The sequence below is a fragment of the Poecilia reticulata genome, linkage group LG9 (assembly GCF_000633615.1).
Source record: "Poecilia reticulata strain Guanapo linkage group LG9, Guppy_female_1.0+MT, whole genome shotgun sequence".
NCBI classification, from domain to species: domain Eukaryota; kingdom Metazoa; phylum Chordata; class Actinopteri; order Cyprinodontiformes; family Poeciliidae; genus Poecilia; species Poecilia reticulata.
In genome coordinates, this window is record NC_024339.1 from 1,090,885 (window position 1) to 1,113,520 (window position 22,636).

At 39.0% G+C, this 22,636-nt stretch overlaps 2 protein-coding genes across 10 annotated transcripts in view; one reads left to right on the forward strand and one right to left on the reverse strand.

Annotated features, from left to right (window-relative positions):
* Positions 1-51: 51 nt before the first annotated feature.
* rabl6b (RAB, member RAS oncogene family-like 6b) lies at positions 52-18,030 on the reverse strand. 6 transcript variants are annotated; one of them, XM_008417336.2, is made up of 18 exons: positions 17,880-18,030; positions 15,283-15,647; positions 15,041-15,175; positions 14,905-14,919; positions 13,162-13,209; positions 12,978-13,007; positions 12,582-12,634; positions 12,410-12,498; positions 10,997-11,137; positions 10,307-10,412; positions 10,082-10,185; positions 9,335-9,720; positions 6,703-6,853; positions 5,029-5,232; positions 3,593-3,854; positions 2,941-3,127; positions 1,714-1,769; positions 52-752 (listed from the first exon to the last, which is right to left on the reverse strand). In XM_008417336.2, the coding sequence occupies exons 2-18, from the start codon at positions 15,410-15,412 to the stop codon at positions 561-563; spliced, it is 2,289 nt and encodes a 762-aa protein (XP_008415558.1). In that variant the 5' UTR covers positions 15,413-15,647; positions 17,880-18,030; the 3' UTR covers positions 52-560. The 6 variants fall into 6 exon arrangements, with proteins under 6 accessions (XP_008415558.1, XP_008415556.1, XP_008415557.1 ...); XM_008417334.2 differs by having other exon boundaries at positions 6,703-6,856; XM_008417335.2 differs by lacking the exon at positions 17,880-18,030 and adding an exon at positions 17,214-17,297 and having other exon boundaries at positions 6,703-6,856.
* A 2,129-nt stretch (positions 18,031-20,159) lies between these two features.
* The window catches only part of LOC103469572 (TNF receptor-associated factor 2-like), a 52,150-nt gene continuing 49,673 nt past the window's right edge, over positions 20,160-22,636 (forward strand). Inside the window, exons 1-2 of one of the 4 annotated variants that reach the window (XM_017306788.1) lie at positions 20,160-20,802; positions 20,928-21,122. In XM_017306788.1, coding sequence (XP_017162277.1) covers positions 20,627-20,802; positions 20,928-21,122 — 371 coding nt within the window. In that variant the 5' untranslated portion in view covers positions 20,160-20,626. Of the gene's footprint in view, positions 21,123-22,636 lie in introns of all 4 variants that reach the window. The other 3 variants (XM_008417332.2, XM_008417331.2, XM_008417329.2) reach the window with 3 other exon arrangements.

Here is a 22,636-nt window from a genome sequence, read left to right on the forward strand (position 1 = left end):
ACAAGAAAGAACAGCTTAGTGGAGACAAAGAAAGTGTAAAACTCTCCCCAATGAAGATAAACCAATGTTTAATCTGATATTTCCCACTGAAACTAAGTCAGAAGAAAAAGAAAGAAAAGGACACGATGGAATCTTTAAGGAGTCAGTCATCACTTTGAGCATGCTCACAAGCACTACACCAGCCGCACAAACATCCAGAGGAAATCATGATCCTATTTACAGCAGCTCATTGGGAGTGCATCACAGAGTATCAAAGCAAACAAAAGCTCGAATCAAAGAGGTACAAAGAGCTCGCCTGTCTTCATACCAGTCATAGTAAGATTCATTACAGTACACCTGACTCCTCCGGGGGTTCTTATTGGTTGGAGTGGAAATGAGAGCTGGGAGTTAGAATCCCAGGTTTCCAGATCCTGCTGTGGTTGGTGGGTTTCAGTGGAGGGTATGGCTTGTAACGCTGTTTTATGCATACACAAGGTAACCTTTTAGTTTTGATTCTTTTTTTTTCTTATAACAGACCATAGACTTTGCTGTTCTCTTGTGATTCAAACAAGCAGCAGCTTTTATAGCTCTTCATAATCCCCATCGTCTCTTTTGACGGAGCCGGTGCCTCCACCCAGAAAGTCCTCCAACTCGTCCACCTCCGTTTTCTTGGAGCGAGATTTTTTCTTCTTTTTCTCCTTGTCGTCTACCGCTGCCACTTCGTCTTTTTCCTTTTTCTTGTGTTTGTGTTTCTTCTTGCTCTTCTCCTCCTCCTGTGTATAAGGCATGACATTTACAAAAAATWAAAATAAGTCTTAAGATGACAATTCTTTCTATTCCTTATCCCAACCAACATCCAAAAGCTGGTAGCTTCAGAAACAAGCTTCATTGAGGTCGATTTATAAATAAAGATCAGCATCATCAGCATAATGTCGGATACTAAAAACAGAACATTAACTTAGGCTGAAAAATGTGGAGGACACATCATGAATATGTAAAATAAGATGTATGATTGCTTTAGTCATCTAAAAATTAGTCAGTTCCTTTGACCTTTCTTCCTATATTTTCTTGTTAGACACGTTTTTTTTTTGTTTTGTTTTTTAAGATTTTTTTCTGGGTTTGGGTGCTGTGAAGCTGTTATGTAACCATAGCAGCGTGGACTTCTTTTAATAACAGGGAGCATCTTAATGGCATCTGAAAAGCTCAAATTATGCTCTAATTACAGCCACAGATCTCAGATGTGTAGAAAGGGAGGCGGAGGAAGGGGAACCTGACCTCTGTCGATCAGCCAAAGCAAGCAGCACACTGAGGATTACCTTGCTGGATTCCTCTGATAACTTTAACATATTCCAGCCTGTCTTATTATATCAAAAACAGCAGAAGACACAGGTGGAAACTTCAGAAATGAGCTATATTACAAAAAATGACCACAGAGCTGGAGCTTATTCCTCCATATGACAGAAACCTCTCAACCTGTCGTAATCAGATCTGCTGATTATGACCCGCAGCATCACCACTCATGTATTTTTCACAAAATTAAATTTAGTTGAAACAAAGTGGATGGGTTGGTGTGAAACCTGGAGGAAATATTTATTACTTACTGTGATTCCATACCTCCACCAAAGCAACAATAATTTTAGTCACACAATATTGACAGCCACTAGTGTTGACAATCAAAAGTACAGCTGGGTGTGTGAGGATCAGATAATCTGTACTCTATTATAACACCAGTACCTCCTTGCTTTTCTTCTTCTTTTTCTTCTTCTCTTTGGATTGCTTGCTTTCTTTTTCTAGAAGAGGACAACACACACATCAGAAGAGGTTATTGGATGATAGATTAAGCACATCTGAGGTCAAAAACATGTTTAATAAAAATTACCGTTTGCTTCTGGTACAAACATTTTAGTCCAGGTACTAAATGCATCTCCAGAGTTATTTGGGGCGACTGCCTGAAACACCTACACTGCTCATCCAAATTTCAATTGCTGTCTAGCACTTCCTGTCGCCGACACTCCATCAACATGGTGGTGAACAGATCTGTGAGAATCACTGGTTTCTATAACAACCAGTGCTGATCTGTTTCCATGTACTCATTTTTTTATGCATTTGCATTAATATTCCATTAGGACTATATAAGTTGAAACTGTTCTCAAAATGAAATTATTATTGTTCATCACAATCATTTTTGATACTTTATCCTGCAAACATGTTCTTATGGTGACAGGCCTAATCACACAGTTCATAAAAAGTTGTGTGTTGTTTGAACGTATTGAATCCATAACACTACTGTAAAATCACCAACTACAATTTCCCTCAAACGCTGCATACATAGCCACTCCAAGTAGGAGGGGCTTGTTGCTCTAACGCCTGAATAAGGTGGAAACGTCTCTTCTGATTGGCTGACAGATGATGAGTGCTAGTCCCATGGCTGAAGTATGAATGTATCTTATTTAACCGTTTACATTCATCACTGTCATGATTTCTAATTATTTTTTTGCATGAGCAAATTCATTCATGTGTGATTTTAATTCAATTTCTGATTTAATCAAAAGAGCAATTTTGAAATTGTGTTTTCTCAATATCAGTAGAATATCTAAATATCTAAAATGTTTTGCACACATTTGTAATAAAAATGCAGCAACTGTAGGACAATCAGGATGGAGCAGAGTGTCATAAATGTCACTGGTGAGTGACTCGTGCTATACGACCACAATGCTAATGCAGACCATGTAAACCTGATCTTACTGGTTATAATGGCAATGTCATTAAGTAGGTAATCCTAAACAACTGGTGCTGGTATTAGTGATGAAGAAATTTTAAAGAGTAAAAAATCTTAAGAAAGAAACAACAGCATTTTGTCAGCTCGGGTCTCAGCATTATGACACCAAGAGATGGTACGTGATGGAAAAAAGATCAGTGAAATGGCAGCGAAACAAACTACACAGCTGTGTCCTGACTTGCCTTCCTGGTCCTCACTGCTGTCCTTTGCTGCTCGAGGTTCTTCTTGGATCCCCAGGCCAAACAGGTCAGCATCATCCTTGGGTTTGAAGGAAATTACAGTGGGCTTCATCGGAACCAGAACCTTGGATAACTGCGTGTCCTCATCAGAGAGGTCGGACAGAAGCTCGTCTCTGACCGGAAAGGTGTCCTGTGCAAAAACAAAACAGTCAAACAATTAATGTTACAGGGAAATTAAGAGTCAATTCAGTTTTTAGGGGTTTTCAAACATTAGTAATAGGAATGTATAGGTATGATAAATCAAAAATTATTTTAAGAAACAATAGTTTTTCTACCTCTCAAGAAATAAATTGAATTATTTATATAACAGAATGACACTTAAATTATAAGTACAATTTATTGCAGATAAATATTTCTTGCCGCTATGTTGAAAATGTTTTTGTTTTTTTTTATATATATTTTTACACAAATATAGACTTAGAGGAAAATTAATTTTAAGAATAGAGGTTAAAATTGTAATTCTTTTTGGGTATTTCTCAGAAGCAAATTTTCTTCATGTAAAATTTGTGGCAAGTTTCATTTAGCTGGACTGAGGGCTGCAGACCTTCAGTGTAGATGAATTAAACTCTGTTTTTGTGAATTTGCTTTTGGTGACCTTTGCGATTTTCGGAGTGTCTGATGCTTCCGACTCAAAGTCCGGGTCATCCATGACAAAAGAGAGCATCTGCTGGGCCACGGGAGCTTCGGGGTCTGTATCCGAGTCTTCTGCTCTGGGTGTGCTTCCCTTTTTTCGGACCTGCTGTCGAGCCGGCGGCTCCGCTGCTGGAGTAAGGGTCAGGGAGATTGGTGCTGTGGCCTGGACTTTGAGCTCAGGCACTTGAGAAGACACCTTTGGTTTTGTGAGCTGAATAACTGGCCTGAAAGAAAAATACAAGCGGATGAGAGAAATTCTGTTAGTTCAAATAAAAACTTAAATGTTTAACTATATTTACTTCTTCTCTGTTCTGAGCTGGTTAACGTCTAAGCTAGATGTCCTAGTCATATCTGTAAGACTGTTTGGCTTTTTCTGAAGAAGTGGTTATTATTCCTATTATTCCCATGTTTTATCTGCGTTATCAGGAACCGTCAAGGTTACATGCAGTTAAGAAGTCGTTGCCAAAAGATGTACAGATCTTGTTGTGTGTTTTCAAATCAACTCTTAAAGCTGATTTAAGAGTATGTAACGTTGATGAAAAAATTTTTTTTTTAGATGTAGTATGAGACAGCCAGTTGAGGAAAAAAAAATTGAGCTCCTCTGCCTTCACTCAGTCATCACTAGGTGATCTGCTTTGTTGCACTGGCTGTCATTAATGCTAAGGCTAGCTAGCATGACCACCGATGATGGTACATCAATGTCTTTCCTGTAACAGTAAGCTGTTTCTTGACCAAGAGCACATTTAGCAGGGAATACATGAGGTTGACTGACAGCACGAAGACCCTCCTTCTGGCTCTGATTGGTTGTTTATCAGATTGGTGGATTTCTCAGACAGTAGCTCAAAGAGGAGGTGGAGGAGATCCACCTTTTTGCAGATTATCTGCTGCATAGCAAACTGTCACGACCTCAGGTGCAAATGTAATTTTTTGTATTGGCCACTCAAACGTCTCAGTGTTTTTCTTTTTTGTGTGTAACATGTTCCTTGATAACAAACACCTCTGCAACACTGCAAGTTCTGCAGTTCCCATCTTGAAATGAAAGTGGATGTCAAAGAAATTGCTAGAGATGTCTTTTCAGTGTTTTATGGAATATACTGTTTATACAAGAACATAATTATGCCCATAAGACCATGTCCATGTTAAATAAAGTGCTCTTCATCAAAGTAGCAGCTTAAAAATAAGTCTTGTAATCATTTACTGTGTTGAACATTTCCACATTCTGGCTACAACTCAACCATAGATTATTTAGTGAAGATCTGTCTCTAATCATTATTAAATTGTATTAGTTATTGTTATCTGTGGTGGAATTGGTATAGGTCCGTTAATAAAGATTTCTGTATTTGAATAAATTGTGTGGTTAAATTCAAGTTTCTGCTGAGTTACTGAAAAACAACTTACGCTTTCAGATCAGGTTCACTGTCCCAGTCCTGGTCCTGTGTGACTGTGGGGGCCCCCTGCTCAGCCTCTTCCTCATCGCTGGTCAGAGAGATCTCCTTACTGTGGGGCCGGGCCTTCACCTGGGGCAGGCTGGGCTCGCTGTCGTCAGGATCCAGCTCATCCTGGAAGCCGGAGACCATCGGGTTTCCTCGGTTTTCTCCATCACTGTGTTACAACGACAGGACAAACCTTCTTTCACATTATGTCCAAGTAGCGATGATTTCACTCAACGTCACCATTACAAGCTGTAATCCGAACAAACACAGTCATTATGGGGACGGAGCAGAGATGTTGATCCAGACAAGTATTTTTTCATCATATGAAAGTTAGAGAGAAGCTATAGTGTTACTAGATCTCACTGAAATGTGAAGGTTTGTTCTTTGCTTTAACATACAGCCTTAACTCGGAGCTTGGCAAATCAAAACTAATAGTAACAAGTTAAGCGAGTTAAGAAGGTTTTAACTCAGGAATAAAGTGTGTTTTTACAGCTGATGTACATGGGCCTGACCTGAAAGATAAATTGTCCCAGTAATTATTGCGATAATCAATAATATTGTTGTTTTGAGACAATTTTCAAGTAATATAATAATGCAAGTTAATTCCCTCAAAGCCTAATGAACTTTAAAAATTTTCTAAAGAAGACTTTTCCCCAAAATTGAACCCTGCAGAAGCACATAAGAGGTACTGAAATGGAAAAAAACATTGCCATAGTTACCACAGTGATATATCAGATCCCCTTACCTCCAACACACAAGAGGAAATGAAGGGACTTCCTTAGAATATAAAGAAATATCTGCAGAGCCAGAACCCACACAGCAGAGACGCACCAAGATATCAGCCATGCTAATTACTACTGTGGTGCAAAAAACAGATTCAAATGTCAAAGACAATTGGGGTTTTATTTTAGAATGTTAAAAACCCTGCTTAACGTCAGTTGCTCTGCCACACATGGAGTGACATCCCTCCTGCTCCAAGTAGAAATGGACCACAAATGGAAGACTACACAAAATGCTATGACTGTTGCTTTTAAATGTTGATTCAAGTTAACCTGGGACCAGCAAGTCAAAGCTTTTCATAATAAAATGACAAATCTGTCGAGTGTTTTTTCTCTAAACCAGTTTCATGTAGCTAGTGTTAACTTAGCACCAGGTCTTTGTGTTGTCACCGTCCAAGTTGTAGCTGCTGACCAAAGACACTTCACTGTTGGACCACAGGAAAGACCTGCTGACACCAGGAGCTAGGGGCGGGCTCATGGAGAGTAGCAGCCAATCAAAACATGATCAGAACCTTGTTTAAAACAACGGTGTCATTTACCTGGTTTTACCAGTATGAGGAGATAGCATTATGGATTTTAATAAAAGATAATCTCATAAACAACTAAAGGAGCGGTTTACAGTATGAACTGTCTGCCCTACAAAGATGTATGCATGCCCTTCACAGGTCATGCATGACATTAAAGTAAAATCTGATTACTGGTAAAATCTGGACTATAAGCCACTGCTTTGGAGTTCATTAGATAAATGTTTTTTTGCCTTTTAAAAAAGGGAATTTTATTTTATACGAGTTTGTGTGAGGCAATAGCGTTTAATCCGAGACAACCGAGTTAAGCCGATTTAAAGCCAGTGAGCTTCTCACCTGTCGCTGTCCACAGCTGCAGCCGGGGCGGGTTGGGGCACCTTGCTCTTGGAGGGGACGCTGTCTTCCAGGAAACTCTTGTCCAGCCTTTCATCTGGCACAAAATCATCCACACTCTGCACTTTAGCGGGACACACGGGGGCAGGAGGGTCTTCTGAGGAAGACATTGAGACAATCAAAAACATGAGCTGCACTTCAGTTTGTCTCAGTGTTCAAAAGTTCCCATCACAACGTTTCCTCATCTAGAACAAAGCCTCAAAGCTGGGAAAAAAAAAAAAAWAAATCACATGACATTCCAACTTCAGTAAGGCCTTTGATTCTTAGGAATGCTCTGCATTTTCTAACTGCTAAGTCTGAAATCTCATGACTAATTACTAGGGTCCTTTCATTATTTATGGCTAAATCCATTCACATCAGGATTTTAAAATATTTATGTATACAGAAATAAGGTAGGTTTATATAGAGATGTGTTGTCAAATAAAATCTAATCTGGTATAATTATATTTCAAGGCAATTAGGTTCTAAAAGTGACGCACAATCTATACAGGAAACATGTAGGTTGTGACCTTTACGGGACTGAATCTAAAGCTGAACAACAAAAACATAAGCATATGTGGTGCCTTGCAAAATTATTCAGATCACTTGACATTTTTATGTATTAGACCAAAACAATGAAGTGGACAACAGCAGAGAGTCACAACCACAGAGATCTGCTGGTCAGGCGGAAGATGAGGAGGGATGACTCTTTGAACCCCGAAATCCAGGAAAAGTTTTGTTTGCATGCAGGCAGGTCCAGAATTCAGAAATAATTTGTTAGAATATTTTAGGATATGAAAATGTGAGTAAGGTATGATGAAGTGAGACAGAACAAATCTTATATTTACAAATGTTTTGTAAAAAAACAAAAAAAAAAAAACAGTTATTTAAAAGATCTTATTTGAAACAGATAATCATATTAGGTCAGGTCTTGTCATGAAATATCTGAAAATAAATACATTTTATATTCTCAATCAGCAGTGATGTGAATATTCTGTTCTTCCATGGCTATGAATCTGACGTGACATTTTTAAGCATAATGTAAACAATATCCAGTCATAAAATAGAAACTACTTTTATGTCCCTTCATCTCAGAGATGCTCCTCTCATTTGAATGTAAAATATTACACTTTAAAAGTAACTTAATATGCAGGTAGAGGTCAGCAAATTAGAAAATTGTGAAAAACTTCAAAATGTTCTGTCACCATGTCAGAACTAGATAGGCTCGGATGTGCAAGAGAGATTGTCAGAGCCTTTCCTTTAGCACTTCCTGTTAGATAAGCTGGAAATCAAATTAAAAATAAGGTTTCATGTAAATTTGATAACGATGAATATTAGTCAGTAATCCTGTTATGACTGCTGGATGTTCCTTCACTCTAGCAGAAGTAGATTATTCTTTGTTGTGCATCCTTATTTTGATTAATTCTGCTTATTCTTATTATTTTTAATGAGTACTGAGTGCAAATATATAGTAATTTGATTAATAAATAAATGTGTACCTTAATTCAGTTTGTAGATCAATGTTATTTTTCTCTGTGGATAATCTGTCCTAATTTCACTGAAACAGATTCAACTCATGAGTGTATAATTATATTATTCTACAGCAAAGGAAAATAGATGTGTTAATGGTGAATTGCATGAAACTGATTATTATTATTATTATTATTAAGGCTGTATAATGTTAGAAAAACGATTAGAATATCAACCTGTTTTTTTTCCTCCTCAGCTGTGCCTCCTTCACACTGACCTTCAGCATGTTGGCCAATGTGATTGTGTCTGATTTGAACATCTGCTGTCCTGAGTCTATCTAGCTAGCTACATATGACAGTTATGACTGGGCTTATCTAGTTAGAAACGTGTTATTTTCCTATAACACTAAAAGATTCAGTTATTTTTGCCTTTGTGATGGAATCGTCTGTGAACCCTGAGCTCTTGTGGAATTAAACCATGTATAGGAAGGTTTTCTTGTTAGGCTTGACATTCACGCAGAAATGTGGAAGACAGTAATAAATAAATACCTGACTATGTTTTATTTCAGCATTAATAAAGCCCAATGTAAATTGTTTTACTAGGTATTACAGTTAATGGATGCAGTTAATCAGGGCAGCGCACACAGCTGCTCACCTCACCTCACCTCCTCGTCACCATCATAGTGCTGCTCCAGGCCTAGCAGACCTAGAGCTGCATGCTGGTGCCATGCTATGTGTACAACTCACAAAATCTATGCTAAAATACTAGAAGTGTTGTACTGAGTAGTAGTTCCTATAATGAGCTCAGCAGATGAGCAGTTCCACCAGATGTTTGCAAATTGCTGCTGCTGCTAGTCTGAAGGAGCTGAGTGGTGTAAATATGGGGCAGGGCTGCTAAAACCATTTTAGTTAACCGGCCAATGAACATAAAAAACATAAGAACCTGCTGTCTGTTCATTGTAATTGTTTGTACAAGTTTTCACAAGTAGAACAACCAGCCTCGTCAGTTTGGACTTGTCCATGTGAGGTTTAAGCAGGGCCAGTCCAGGAATTATCCACTGCTATAGTGAGGAGTGGCTGAGTAGAGTATTAATGCTGAATAAGCAGACCTGGGTAACTTTGCTCACCAGGTGCAGCAGCAGGGGCGTCAGCAGCAGGAGATGAACCAAACCAGCGGGAGATGAAACCGCGTTTCTGGGGGCCTGAGCCCCCAGGCACAGCTGATGGTTGCTGGTGTTCAGGTGATTGGAGCGGAAGTTTTGCCTCAGCCGTGGGGGAGGTCGCCCCACTAGCCACTGCTGTGAGGGGTGCAGGGGTGGACGCAGATACAGACGGAGACTGAGGAAGCATCTGGGAGGGTAGTGGAGGCTGTGGAGTGCTRGGGCTGGAGCTGCCAGTGGAAGCACCGCTGGGAGGAACGATGGGGGACTGGGAGCCAGAGGAGGGGCTCTGACCGTTGGCTGGACCAGGGGAGGCGTACCCTTTACTGCGAGACTCCAAGTTCTCCAAGAAGCTGGAAAGTTCATACAAAAAATTTCATGAGAAAAAAAAAAGACTTGTCAAGACAACTTTTGTATGTGTTGTCTGATATTACCAAAAAAAATCTCAAGCTTTCTCTTTTTTGTTTCCAAAACAGACAAAAAAAATAACAAATTTTACTGTGCATGATCCATCACAAAGATCTGCATCCATCTAACCAACATTTAAACATCAGCATCAGATGTTCCAGGTGGAACAACAGTTGTGCTGCTATCAACCACAGCAACATTCAGTGTCAGGACCACACTTTTATCCCTAACCGTCAGAGCAGAAACAGCTCCCCCTAGTGGCTCTGCTCCTCAATGCACAATCAAAAGGGAAAGAAACCTCCGTACATCTCATAGTTTTGGTCTTCAGTCTCCTGCTGGACGGTAAGCTCCTCCAGGGTGGCATCCATGTCCAGCTGGTTGGTCTCCAGTTGTCTCAGGAGGGTCTCTCTCTGCACACACATACACACACATTTATTTAAATGTAAACACAGCTATAGATCATATCTTGTTGATTGAATTCTTCTAAAGTTGACTTATCCAACTATTGTTGGGAAAATGCTAAAAGCTAACCTGCAGCTGTAGGAAGGGGATGTTGAAAAACCTGTGCAGATACTTCAACCCAAATCCATTCTTCATAGAGGACTCAGCATAGTGGATGTAGGATGAACCCATTGGTCTGTAAAAAACAAGAGTTATTCATCAAGTATATCTTAGAGTACATTCAGACTGTTATTGTGTCATCTGTGTGCTGCAGAAAGATGCCAGCGGGGATTCTGGGCTAAATCACTGAGACCCTGGAGTGCTTTTCGGAATCAGCCGTTTTAAGGCTTCTTGTCACTTTAAATCCAAATAACCGGCCAGCAGCCGGTTATTTGGACCAGCAAACAACAGCAAAACCAGCTGATTGAACGTGTTGGAACTTCTAGGTAGCTAGGTGATGGACTGTGCTTAGACGGGGTTGCTAGGTAACACTGCAGTGCTAGCTGATTGTGACTTAATTTGAAGGTTTATAAAATGGCTCATTTTCCAAACCCCAAAAAATATTAAGTTATTCTCAAAAAAAGGTTGTGTGCTTTTTTAAGACACCCAGCCATTTTGAGAAGCAGCAGAGACCCAAATGGAAGTATAAAAAAATGCAAAATGTGAATTTTGCTTTATAAGTCCCCTTTAATACAATCAATCAAGCAATTGAGGTTTTCCAGATCTCAAAACAGCTTCTCCGCATAGTTCCTGCCTGAAATGTCGCAACAGGAAAACTACCTGTTTAGTCCTGCAATAAAGTCTCTTATATCATCGGGGAGAATGACGCGATGTTCCCCCATGTCCCTGTGGTTTCCCAGGACACACACTGGCACATGGGTGGGTACTTTAGGCAGTTCTCTCAGGATGTAATTGAAAGTCCTGAAATTTACAGAATCACAGAATAACGTTGTTTAGCAGGTAAGAGCAAGAAAACAAAAAACCCTGAGTAACACTAAGCTTGGGACTCACATGTCAGAATGACTTTATTTAGTTTGGACCAGATACAGCACCCTGACACATGCATATTTGTGCTTTATTGTTTCCTGAAGTTATATAATTTAATTAAATAACTGAATTATTTTTACTAAATTTGTATGTTAAGTTCTTTAGGAAACTTGTGAGATACTGAAAACATATTTTGACTAATCAGCAATGGAAACCAAAGTAAGTAGCAGTAAGAGAAAACCTGAAAATATGAGTTTGCTTTTTCTTTGACACAATATGAGTTAATATTCTGATGACTATTAAAGAGTTTAAGTAATACACTATGTGAATAGCTAAATCTTTATTTGAACAAGTTTCTTTCTATTCTGGACTGTTCGGGAAATAAAGTAAACTGAAACCTTTATTGTCAATATGTTAATTGATACCTGGTAGCTCAAATAAATGGTGACAGGGTGATGAACAATCTAAGCATTATTGATAAGAACTGTGAGAATAATACAACTGGCTAATTATCTTATTTTAGCTAAAAATCTAAAATATTCAGACCGATCAAACTTGACCTGGAGAATTGTTCCCTGAAAAGAGTCATAAAAACTTTATACCATAAATGCGAATATAAACATGAACACACTGAATATTTTTGACATAGGAATCATTTTATAATTAGTCAAACACAAAATCTGTAATATATAGATTACTCAAGCTTGGATGCACCGTTCCAGACCAAAAACAAACAGTCAGAGCCAGGAGGAGGGTCTTAGCGTTGTCAATCATCCTCATGTACTTGCTGCTCAATGTGTTAATGGCAGAGAAACAACTTGGCGTTAGGGAAACTGTTTATCCACCGCCATCGGTGGCCATGCTGCTAACCTGAGCATTCATGACAGGCTGTGCTAGCTGCAGCATAGCAGAGGGGAAGGGGAGGGCATGAGCAGCACTACACAGACGTTACCACCCGCCTCCTGGCTGATTGGTTGTTTCAAGTTAGCACTGAAAGAAGGCAAAGGAGCTGGATTTTTTCACAGATCATCTGTCTCATACCAAGCTGTTACAACATGGTGACAGTTTTAGCAAATATGTAAATTTGTTATGAAATTTACGTACTGCAGCTTTAATACTTCAGAACTTCACATGATTTAAATACAGTAGAACCATTTCTGTTCCTGCAGATAGTCGCATGAAAGTTCTGTGACTATGGTGGCTCACCACTGCTTCGTTATGTCAAACATCATGATGACACCATTGCAGTTCTTGTACACATCCAGGAACTCTGCATCCAGGGCCACCTCATCTGACTGCAACACAAACATTTAGAACAATTTAGCAATCACACATCCTGCTAGTGAGCCTGACCACATGACAGCCGTGTGATAATCACCTCTTGTGGCTCATTCTCCAGTTTCAAGTTGTCTCCGCGCCGTTTGCCTTTTCCTGAAAGAAGAAGACACAAGTTAAGACAATAAGAGAGAAAAGTCAACATAAGACTTTAAAGTGTTCTGCCATCTGTTAGCTTGCAAGTGTTTCATCGTGACTAAAGCAAGCACAGCAATTCATCCGCTTTTCTCTGTGAAAAGCTCCCTGCTCACACTAGCCTTAGCATCAAGCCAGGGCTCACACACAGCAGATGTTCAGCCTCTACATGGCAGAAGAAAAACTAACACAGCAGTCCTGAGCACAGCAAAACCTCGACTTTACAGACTTTTAGATTAAAGTGGGAGGAGCCAAGGCACACCCAAAGCACACACGGGTTTCTATGCATTACAGTCACGCTCACCTCCACCTTCAGGAAGAGGGTATTTTTGGCCTGAGATGAGTGCAAGAGACGTGTAAGAAAGACAACGTCAAGATTGAGGACAAAAAACGAACCAGCACACTGAGCACGATTCAATAAAACATCAACATCTCATAGCTGAGTTCCCTTAGTCAAAAAAAGCCTCTGAGCTGATGTCAACACTTACCTTTGTCCACCACGTCCCACACCTCCACCTTCACCACGTCATCAGTGGCTGAGCACAAAACAAAGATTGGATTCATTAGCACTGATTTAAGGAACAAAGGAAGGGATTACAGAAACATGGGGTTTAGGTGACTTTAATATGGACTAACTATCCTCGAACAGGGACATGCCCAATACATAAATGCACAGACCAACAGCCTCTAGGGAATACACAGACTGCTGTTCAGTTAGTGATGCTAACCAGGCTAAGTGCTAAAATAAAAGGCACAAGACAGCTTAAAATGTGATGTGTCTTATTTAGTTGGTTTTTTTTATTAGTACATTCCTGAGTTAGTGACTAGGGGTAAGTTATTGCCACTGATCCTAATATAAATAATTCATGAGTGGTCATGGTAGAAAACAATGATTTAACTGCTGCTGCTCATTAGAGCTCTGGAGAAATGAACAGGTCACAGCTTTAAATGCTATTCAACAGTGTATGAGTAAATCATTTAACCAAAGAGTTATTGTAGATGGTGGTGGCTGTGGGTAGAAAAGATAAACCAAACCTTATTTGTCCATCAAAGGTTTTTTTCAGATTTCAATCTTTCAGTCTGTAGCAGTCTGTATAACAACAAATCTGAACAAGCCTTRACTGTTTTTCTATGACAATCTTATGAAGAGGATGGTCAGGGTTGCCCATACATTTCTTTTATATTAAAAACTCAGAGAAACAAGCACTACTCACAAAAAGTCAGGAGTGAACTCCAGGTTGAACCAAATAATTCCAGGTTCTCTAAACTTATAGTGCACATGTCCAGCTGTTCAAAGCTTCAGTACTTTTTGCACAACTTGCTGTTCTCTAATGAGGAGCTTAACGACACAATTCACAACAGATGTTTGATCCATGAAATGACCAATAGGTTAACTGGTATTTATAGAGTTCTCATCATCCAGCTGTTCATGTTGTGACATTGGCTTCCCTCCAACAGCAGGGAAGCCACGCCTCAGCAGACGACAAGTCAACTTGTAAAGAACAGGAGATGTCGTCGTCAAGATGGAACTGATGCTCAATGTCACATGGTATGTTATAGAGACCCTGACAAGTTTTGTTATGGTGTACCCACCAGCGGCTGTGTTCCCATTTACCATACATTGCACAAATTGGAATAACAAAAATAAATTTACAAAAAAAAAAAAAAAAAACCTTCACATTTAAAAAATAAAATAAAATTGTGCCAGGATGAGGTGGTTTGTCGACCTGAACAAAATGATCGGATTTCGCGAAACACTTAATTTGAATAACAAGAATGATGGAAGTGCATGTTTTTTAATGACTTATATGAACAAACTTTTTCACATGGGATTTTAATTGCATTACTTTGTTAATGGAAACTCCACAATTGCAAAATTGTGGGGTTTTCTTTGAATAGCAAAAAAATCAACAAAGTTTAGCATGCATTTGCAATGGAAACGCAACTGCTGATGATGGTTCTTGTTTCAATTCATCGAGATGAGGAGATCACTGCTGATCTACTGAAATGACCCATTTTCATCATAAGATATCATTATACTGTGAACTTTTTCTAAATTTCACCTGTAAGCCAAACAACCCAAACTTGTTGTGAGTAGTCTCCCATGTTTCTGTGAAGGATCTCTACCTGAAACAATAAGCAGTGGAGAAGGGAAATCTATCCTGGGTAAGGAAGAAAACTAACACTCTCTAAATGGTTGTTAGCTCAGATGACCTGTTGACATGTTTTACCTTGATATGGAGCCACTGGAATAAAGCACCATACACAAACAGCAGATGTCAAAAATGTATCCTAACAGGAAGGTAACAAAAGGCAGCATTCTGGAAGTAAAAACAATCTATGATAGTCAGAGGAGATGTGACTTACTTTTGTAATTCCAGTGAATACTTGTGACCTGGATCTCCTGAGTGGGAATGTACTCCTCCACAAACTTCTTCCCCTGCAGTCGGTGCCATAAAGTACTCTTTCCAGTATTTCTGTCTCCTCGGATGACTATTTTCACTTAAGTGGGGGAAAAAAAACAAAAAAGAAAAACATGTCATGGTATTTGTAGCACAGATTTGGCAAAGATTCAAACTTTGCTCACATATTTGACACATTTGTCTTACTGTTATATTGGACCCCTTTGGCGAAGCGCCTTTGCAAACTTTGGTTCATGGACTGCAGTCCTGCTGGAATGGTTTTGTCCCGGAGCTGCCCCGGCTCAGATCCCACCAGCTTCTTCAAAGCCGAAAACATTTTTGAGGTCTCAGGAGGCGTAGAGGGGAGTGAAAACACTGAGACGCCACTTAATGAGATTCCTTTTGTAAGAACAGAAGGAGCAGTGTAGAATGGTGTCCTTATAGCTGAGAAGTTACGGCTCCATGTTTAGAAAGAGGTCAAACTAATTATTATGGATCAAGTCTGACTTCGGTTAAATCTGACTGGATGTTCCTTCTTGGTCATCAGTGGTGGGGATCAAGAATATTGTCATCTGTGATTAGAAAAAAAAAAGAACACAAATAATTGTTGGTAATCACTGGTTATCACTTTAAAGACAAACCAAACCTTATTTGTCTATCAGAGGTTTTTTTCAGAGTTTTCAATCTTTCAGTAACTGATAGGTTGCTTAGAGCAACAGATTACTGCAATGCTTTAGAAAAATAAAGATCTAGGCATGAAAGTGTCTCGATTGTACATCAAGCCAAAATAAAAGGTTCAAATATATAGACACACTTGTATGTCTATATATGTCTGAATGGACATTTGACCATGCGTCCTTTCAGCAATGTCCAGGGTAATATAAATGGGGTAGTTTTCTGGACTGGACCATTTGGGTTTCTCCTGAACATCCTAAATGATTTCCATTCATCCAAGATGGATAGTTTGGATCTTTGTCATCGTGGTGAAACATCAACATCACTTCATATACAGCTGTTTGAACTGGCAATCAGGAGTTGTTCAGAAATGACGCAAAAATACTGCTCCAGCTGATGTAAACCTATCATTTACATTGTCAAACATTGAACAGGTTCCAGGGCTAATCATGGGAGTCAAACAAATCTCTTTGTTTCCAAAGAGAAACCACTCAGTCAATCATGATCACAAAGAAGTTAACAGATGTTGGCCTTCTCAAGTTTATGAAATTCTAGCACCCACCTCAGTACCACTTATTAAAAGTTTTAGGTGAGTACATGCATATATTTCAGCCTGCATGTAGAATTTTGACCCTATGTGGATAATTTCTATTTTTAAAAATCATAGGAGATGCATAATATATAATTATTTCACCTGCAACTCAAGTAAAACAAATCATGAAGCTTAAACGGAATATGCATTATAAAGTTTTATGTATTTTTTTCATTTTGGCTTAACTTTCATTTACCAATAAAAGTATTGGTAAAGAATGCGTGGCTTTGAATATTGGAGGTCAGATTCAAATCATCTGCGAGTCAAGTGAAGACATTCAGACATACATCAAATGAATGTTCATGTGCAAGACCTGCACCTATACTAAATAGTAATCATCACTACAGTATCAGTGTTTGTAATTATACAATCACGATGAAGTGCCTGTATGTAATACTTTATAGCTTCAGTTGTTCTGTACTCAAACTCTGCATCCAAATATTTGCCCAGATGTATAGACTACTTTTTTTGCCCTTGATCCACACACCTGGAATAAATTTTGTGACCAAGATGCTAAAGCAACTTAGTGGGAATGATCCACAGTATAAAACTCCTCACTTTCTTTTCTTTTTCTTCCCTTGCATCATGCAGCCTTAGTGTATTCTTTCTTTTCAAATGCACATCCTATCTAGTACCAGAGGAAATCAAGATAAACATTTTCCGTGTCAGTGGTCAGGAGGATAGAGCTAAAATGCCTGGATATGTAGCTGCAACTTCACAAAAATTACATCATGGCCTTCCAGTCATTCATCCAGATTGTTTGCATTAATCTTTTTTGCATCTAAAACATTTTAGAAGATCAACCAAAGCAAATAAACCTCCCATACATCGATATATTTTTGGCTGTATGTTAGCCAGACGCAGTGCTTACTTCTGTCACACAAAGGAGAACACATGAGAGGCTGAACAGGGTAAGATGATGAGGTCAGCTGACCCTCTTCACAGCGGCTCCAGTGACAGTGTATTAGTAGGTGGCTCATTAACCTATGATTAAATATTACAATTTAAGACACAATAAGCTTACAGTTATGATTCTTTGTTTATCTCCATTTCATATAAGTAATGGAGAGGACACAATGTTCAGAAAACATCCTATCTAGAGCTTAACAAGTAACCAAATTAGTACAGTATTCGTGTCCGTTCATTTTAAAGAGAGACCAAGTCAATTTTAACCAGCAATGAATGATATATTAATACACTTTCTCACCATTATTCAGTTTCCTATTTTCACCGTCGTTCATTTAGCATTAGCTGTCTATTCACTTCGCTCCGTTAAGTGAGTACTCTGCTAATTATACATTTATTGTTATAAAACCCAAATATGCATACTACGTAGATTACTGGCTTCAAAAAGAGATGAGATAGCCAAGGTTACTACCTGCTGTTACCCTAGATAAAGGAGGTAACGCTATCCCCCAGCTCAGTTTTAGCTAGCTCTTCCAGCCGCTGTATTATTAGCTTAGCGTTTCTAGCTCGCGGCTTCATAACAGCACACAGCAGCTGCCCTCAATTCCGCTGCGTCGCCATTAATACTCACTGCTTTGTAATGAGGAGGGGGACCTGCATCTTTTTCTCAAAACATCTGTCAGACATCCATCCCGACACAGGGAAAGCGGCCACATTCCTTCGCAAAGACAGCAGGCACTCAGAGCTGGCATCAAGCTTACGGCAAAACTCTGCAATGTCCCATAGGACCTTCAAAATAAAAGCAAGCGTTTAAAGTTTTTACAGAGTTTAAGTTTACACATAACAGGTTTTTGTGGAAAATAACGGTGTTGCTTACAAAATATTAGGCACCACTGAATAAGAATACAATATTATAATGAATTGTTTTCATTTAACTCAGTTATTTAATTGATGTACTGCAATTATTTGTGTTTTATTTACTGTTCAATTTAGTTCACTGGAACAATTTTAATCCTAAATTAAAGTGTCTTTATCTAAATTTCTTATGAGTCCCTTTGAGTAGACTGCTGTTGTGTCTCCAGTCCACTGTGTTTTCCAGGTGAATGCAGAGACACTAACGCTCCTTCAGCACATTTGCTTAAATTTGATAGTAGATGATTGTCTAGAGGAGTCAGCGTTGGGAGGTTTTGGTGGGAAATTAGGTTTTGGGTGCATTACTATATTTTCCTTGTTAGTTTTGCTTGCAACAAAAACAAGAACAGTTATGAATAGTTAAAATAGAAAAAAATATTTAGGGCTTTCATTGGTTGAAGTTTCACTGATGGCTCTAAACATCAGTATCAGAGTAGAGCCTGCGATACTGATCACAGGTTCAGTGATCAGTTAATGTTATTAAAACATTAAAACCTTAAAATGTTGTTTTAAGGTTTTAAAACAACAAGCTTGTGTATAAAAAAGAGATCTCTCTTTAATAATCAAGCTCTAGCTGAAATGTTGTCACTGAAAACCTTTTTCAACAAGAACACGATGAAACAGAAACCTCACAGAACAAGGTAAATACAGCTTACAGCTTCTGCCTGAAGACCCAGAAGTGCAAAAATAAACCAGAAGTTCAAAATGAGCTCCTGGCATGCTTAGCAGAAAAGGGGAAAGTGGGCATTTTCAAGGAGGTTAAAAAAAGTGAACATTTTTTTATTATTTTGGCTGATGAGACTATGAACATTTATACTTTAAAATTGTCTTTGTTTTCTTAAAAGAGACAGTGAAAGAAAAATAGTTTGTAAGTGTGTTTGTGGCTATTTTGTTGACTTAATTTTTATATGAGGGCATATAGAGTCTGGGCAAAAAATGCCTAGACTTCTTGCTGCTGAAATTTGCAGTGTAGTTGTCATAGTTTCAACAGTTGTACTAATCCTAAATGGGATAGTAACCAAAATAAAAAAGCTGCGTGGAAAAATAAGCACATCTTTGCTATTTCCAGGGAATTTTAAAGGACAACAGGTGTCTCCAACTAAACTGACATGATTAGCTTACGATTATAAATATGACCATCTCAAAGTTTGCTGGTGTGGAGCATATGTGTGTGCTAAAGACGAAAGACATCACAAGTGACCACAGATCATCAACTTTTTACTCTGGCATTATATGAACATTTCCAAACTACTTGATGCTCATCATTTTTCAGGGAGAAAAATATTCACACAAGGAAAACATTTCAGACTGTGGCTAACCTTCTCATGACTGACTGTCCCTTGAGGGTCAGTCATGTGAATGGAGTCTGGCGGTGGGCGGTGGCCAAACCTTGCATTTCACAGGGAAATGAACAACACAATAAAGCAAGATCGATCAACAAACTGACTCTACTGGCCTGAAGTTGTCAACAGTGTGGTGTGGTGGAGACAGATCTAAATTCAGTCTAACACAGAGGATGGTAATTTCTTAAATGAACTTATAAAACTGAGGAAAAGGCACAAGATCAATGACAGACAATCTTATGAGAACAAAATATCAAGGCAATGGTAAACAGGTCAGGTACAGAGTTACAACTAATTTGATATGCTTGGTAACACACAATGGATGACAGAGGAGGGACATGATTCAGATACAAAATGACAAGCACAAAACAAAAAGAATTGGAAAAAGAATGAGTATATCTTTCATCCACAAATACAGTGTCCTTGACCAAAAGGGAACGAACAAGAATGTATTTATGCAGGGCACCAAAATTGGTTAAAATAAAAAAATAAAACATATCAGCACAAATACCATGCTGAAAACATGATGATTCCAGCTTGTTCTACAGCTACAGAGCATCTTCAAGTCATAGGCAACATCAAAACAATCTGGAGACAAATGTGAAGCAATTTGTCTGACAGCTGAAACTTGGACAAAATTTGTCATCAATTGGACAAACATCCCAAACACTGCCGCAAATCCACAATAGAATAGTTGAAAAAGAAGATTGGAGCCTAGTCAAGGTGCAATTACAATGGCCAAGTCAAAGTCTGGACCATAAGCTGATAGAAACGCGTCAGCGGGACCTTAAAGGAACTATCTAACATGGATGTTTGCAAACTTAATTGTAAAAGATAGAAAAGCTACGGCACATCATTGGAGCAGAAGGTGGTTCAACAAGCTACTGATGGGTGTACTAGTGTTTCTTACATGGTTGTTGCATTTTGGATTAATTTCTGTTTATTAAATAACGAAAATCTAGAGTATGCTATGTTTTTGTACAGATTAGATTTGAATAACAAATAGCAGCTCATTTTCATCATGTCCTGATACATTGGAAACAAGTTATGTTCCACGCAGGCTCGAACAGGTCACTCCAACAAGCCCTTACTTTGAAGACTCAGAACTGACACTGCTTCCGAGATGATCACTTCTCCTCAGGTCCAATCCATTGAGCCCAGTCCACTCCACCGCAGCGTGCTTCCTGATGCTCCAGCTCTCTCGGGCTTGCATCCTCAGCTGTCACTGCCATCTCACTCAAACGCCTGCTCCGTGCACGTGAGCGGCAGACGTCGTTATGGGCTCGTAAACATAAGCAGGTATACACGTTTTAATAAATTTGCCAAAAAGCAATGAGTCACTGCTGGCGGTTATTTCGAAAACTACACCAGTCGGTGTTTGTTGTCTTGAACACACCCCGCTGAGCCCCCCGATATTGTTCAAGGGGAATAATGGCTGCACAAGAGCCGTCTCCACCATCTTCCCTGGAAGGTAACAAGCCGGGCTTCCCAAAGAAAATTCTGGCCAACAACCTGGAGGACAAGCATCTGTGCAACTCGTGTCAGAAAATCCTGCGGAGGCCCCTGCAGGCCCAGTGCGGCCACCGCTTCTGTTCGTTCTGTTTCAACAAGCTGGTGAGGTGAGTGGTGAGTGTGGGGGCTGCTAGTTTAGGGAGCTAGCTGGATTGTGTGGAGCCCACCGCCAGACTCCATCCACATAATTCACGTTTTAACTCTTCTCCACTGGTTATCACGGGAAGCGCTTTATAGGATTAAAAATGAATAACATTAAGGGAATTAGTGGGGGGATATGGCATACGGCTAATTCACAAACACTGTCTGAGCCAAGAGAAAATCTGGACCTGAGTGATGAGCTGGTCGTGTTTTCATTGATGAGGCTGGTTTGGWAGTGGAAAATGTGAAAAGTTTGGCTCGACGTGAAGGAAATAAAATCACTATCAACTCGTTTTGCATGCCGAATATACCAGAAGGTTCGACTCTTTTATTCCATTAATTAAATTCCACCAAAGCTTTAAATACAACTACACTGATTAAAATTCGGCATTTTTGGAATGGAGTTTGGGCTGTCTATTTAAATTTGAAATAATGTATTTACGCTAACCAGAATTAACATATATTGCTTCCATTTTTATCTTGAGAAGAAATCGGCAGTAGGACCACAAATGATACCGTTATATGTTTGTTATTGAACATAATAAATTAAAAATAATCTCATTTTGGTTTTCTTTTTGGAGTGACGGTGCGCTGAGGAGAATGAGATCACCGGGTTTTTAGTCTGAAAGTGCGCATGTGTAGGATGGAATGGCACTTTCCCTTTTTCTTTGCTATCCTTTAGTCGCCAAAAGGGAAAAAAAAGTCAACAAATCATTATCAGAGTGTGTGATTAAATATAGTTGAGATGATGTCACAGCATTGTAATAACAACTATCAGAGTATAAATAAACACAAGAGTGCTCATTTGAGTTCTCCCTTAGGTCAAAAAACGGAAACGTACCTAATTCTGGGTCAATGTCAGTCGGTGTAATAAACTCACTACTCAAGTACTCTCTAATCGACGTATCCAATTTCTTGACAGGAGATGAGTTGCTAAATATGTTAAAATAAAAAAAAACTTTGTAAAAAAAAAAGTGAATCATTTCATTAACATTTTAACAAGTTATTCCTGATCAAAATGTTAAGACCAGTTAAAAAACTGCAAGAATTTGCATTTTGCACTATTGCATCTTAAGAAGGTTCTAAGTAGAGCTTCACAATGTTAAAAGAAGAAATCAGCGTAAAAGACAAAAACTTTTGAGTGGGGAATTAATTGAAAACTGCATTTACACTCAAACATGATTTTTTCAGCTGATCAAAAGTTTAAGACCATAGCTMAAAAAAAACCCCSRAAWYCCCCCMAAAMMRRAAWYMAARKKKYMAAAAAAAGGACTCAGTAATGAGTAGCTCCACCATTCTTGTTGATGACTTCAAACAATCGTTTAGGCTTGATGCCAGTGTTTCCAGGAGGCTAGTGGGAACGTTGCTCCAAGTGTTGAAGATGGCTTCACGAAGGGCMTCCACTGTCTGGAACTGATGTCCATTTTTGTAAACGTCCCTTGCCATCCATCCCCAAATGTTCTCAATTGGGTTTAGATCC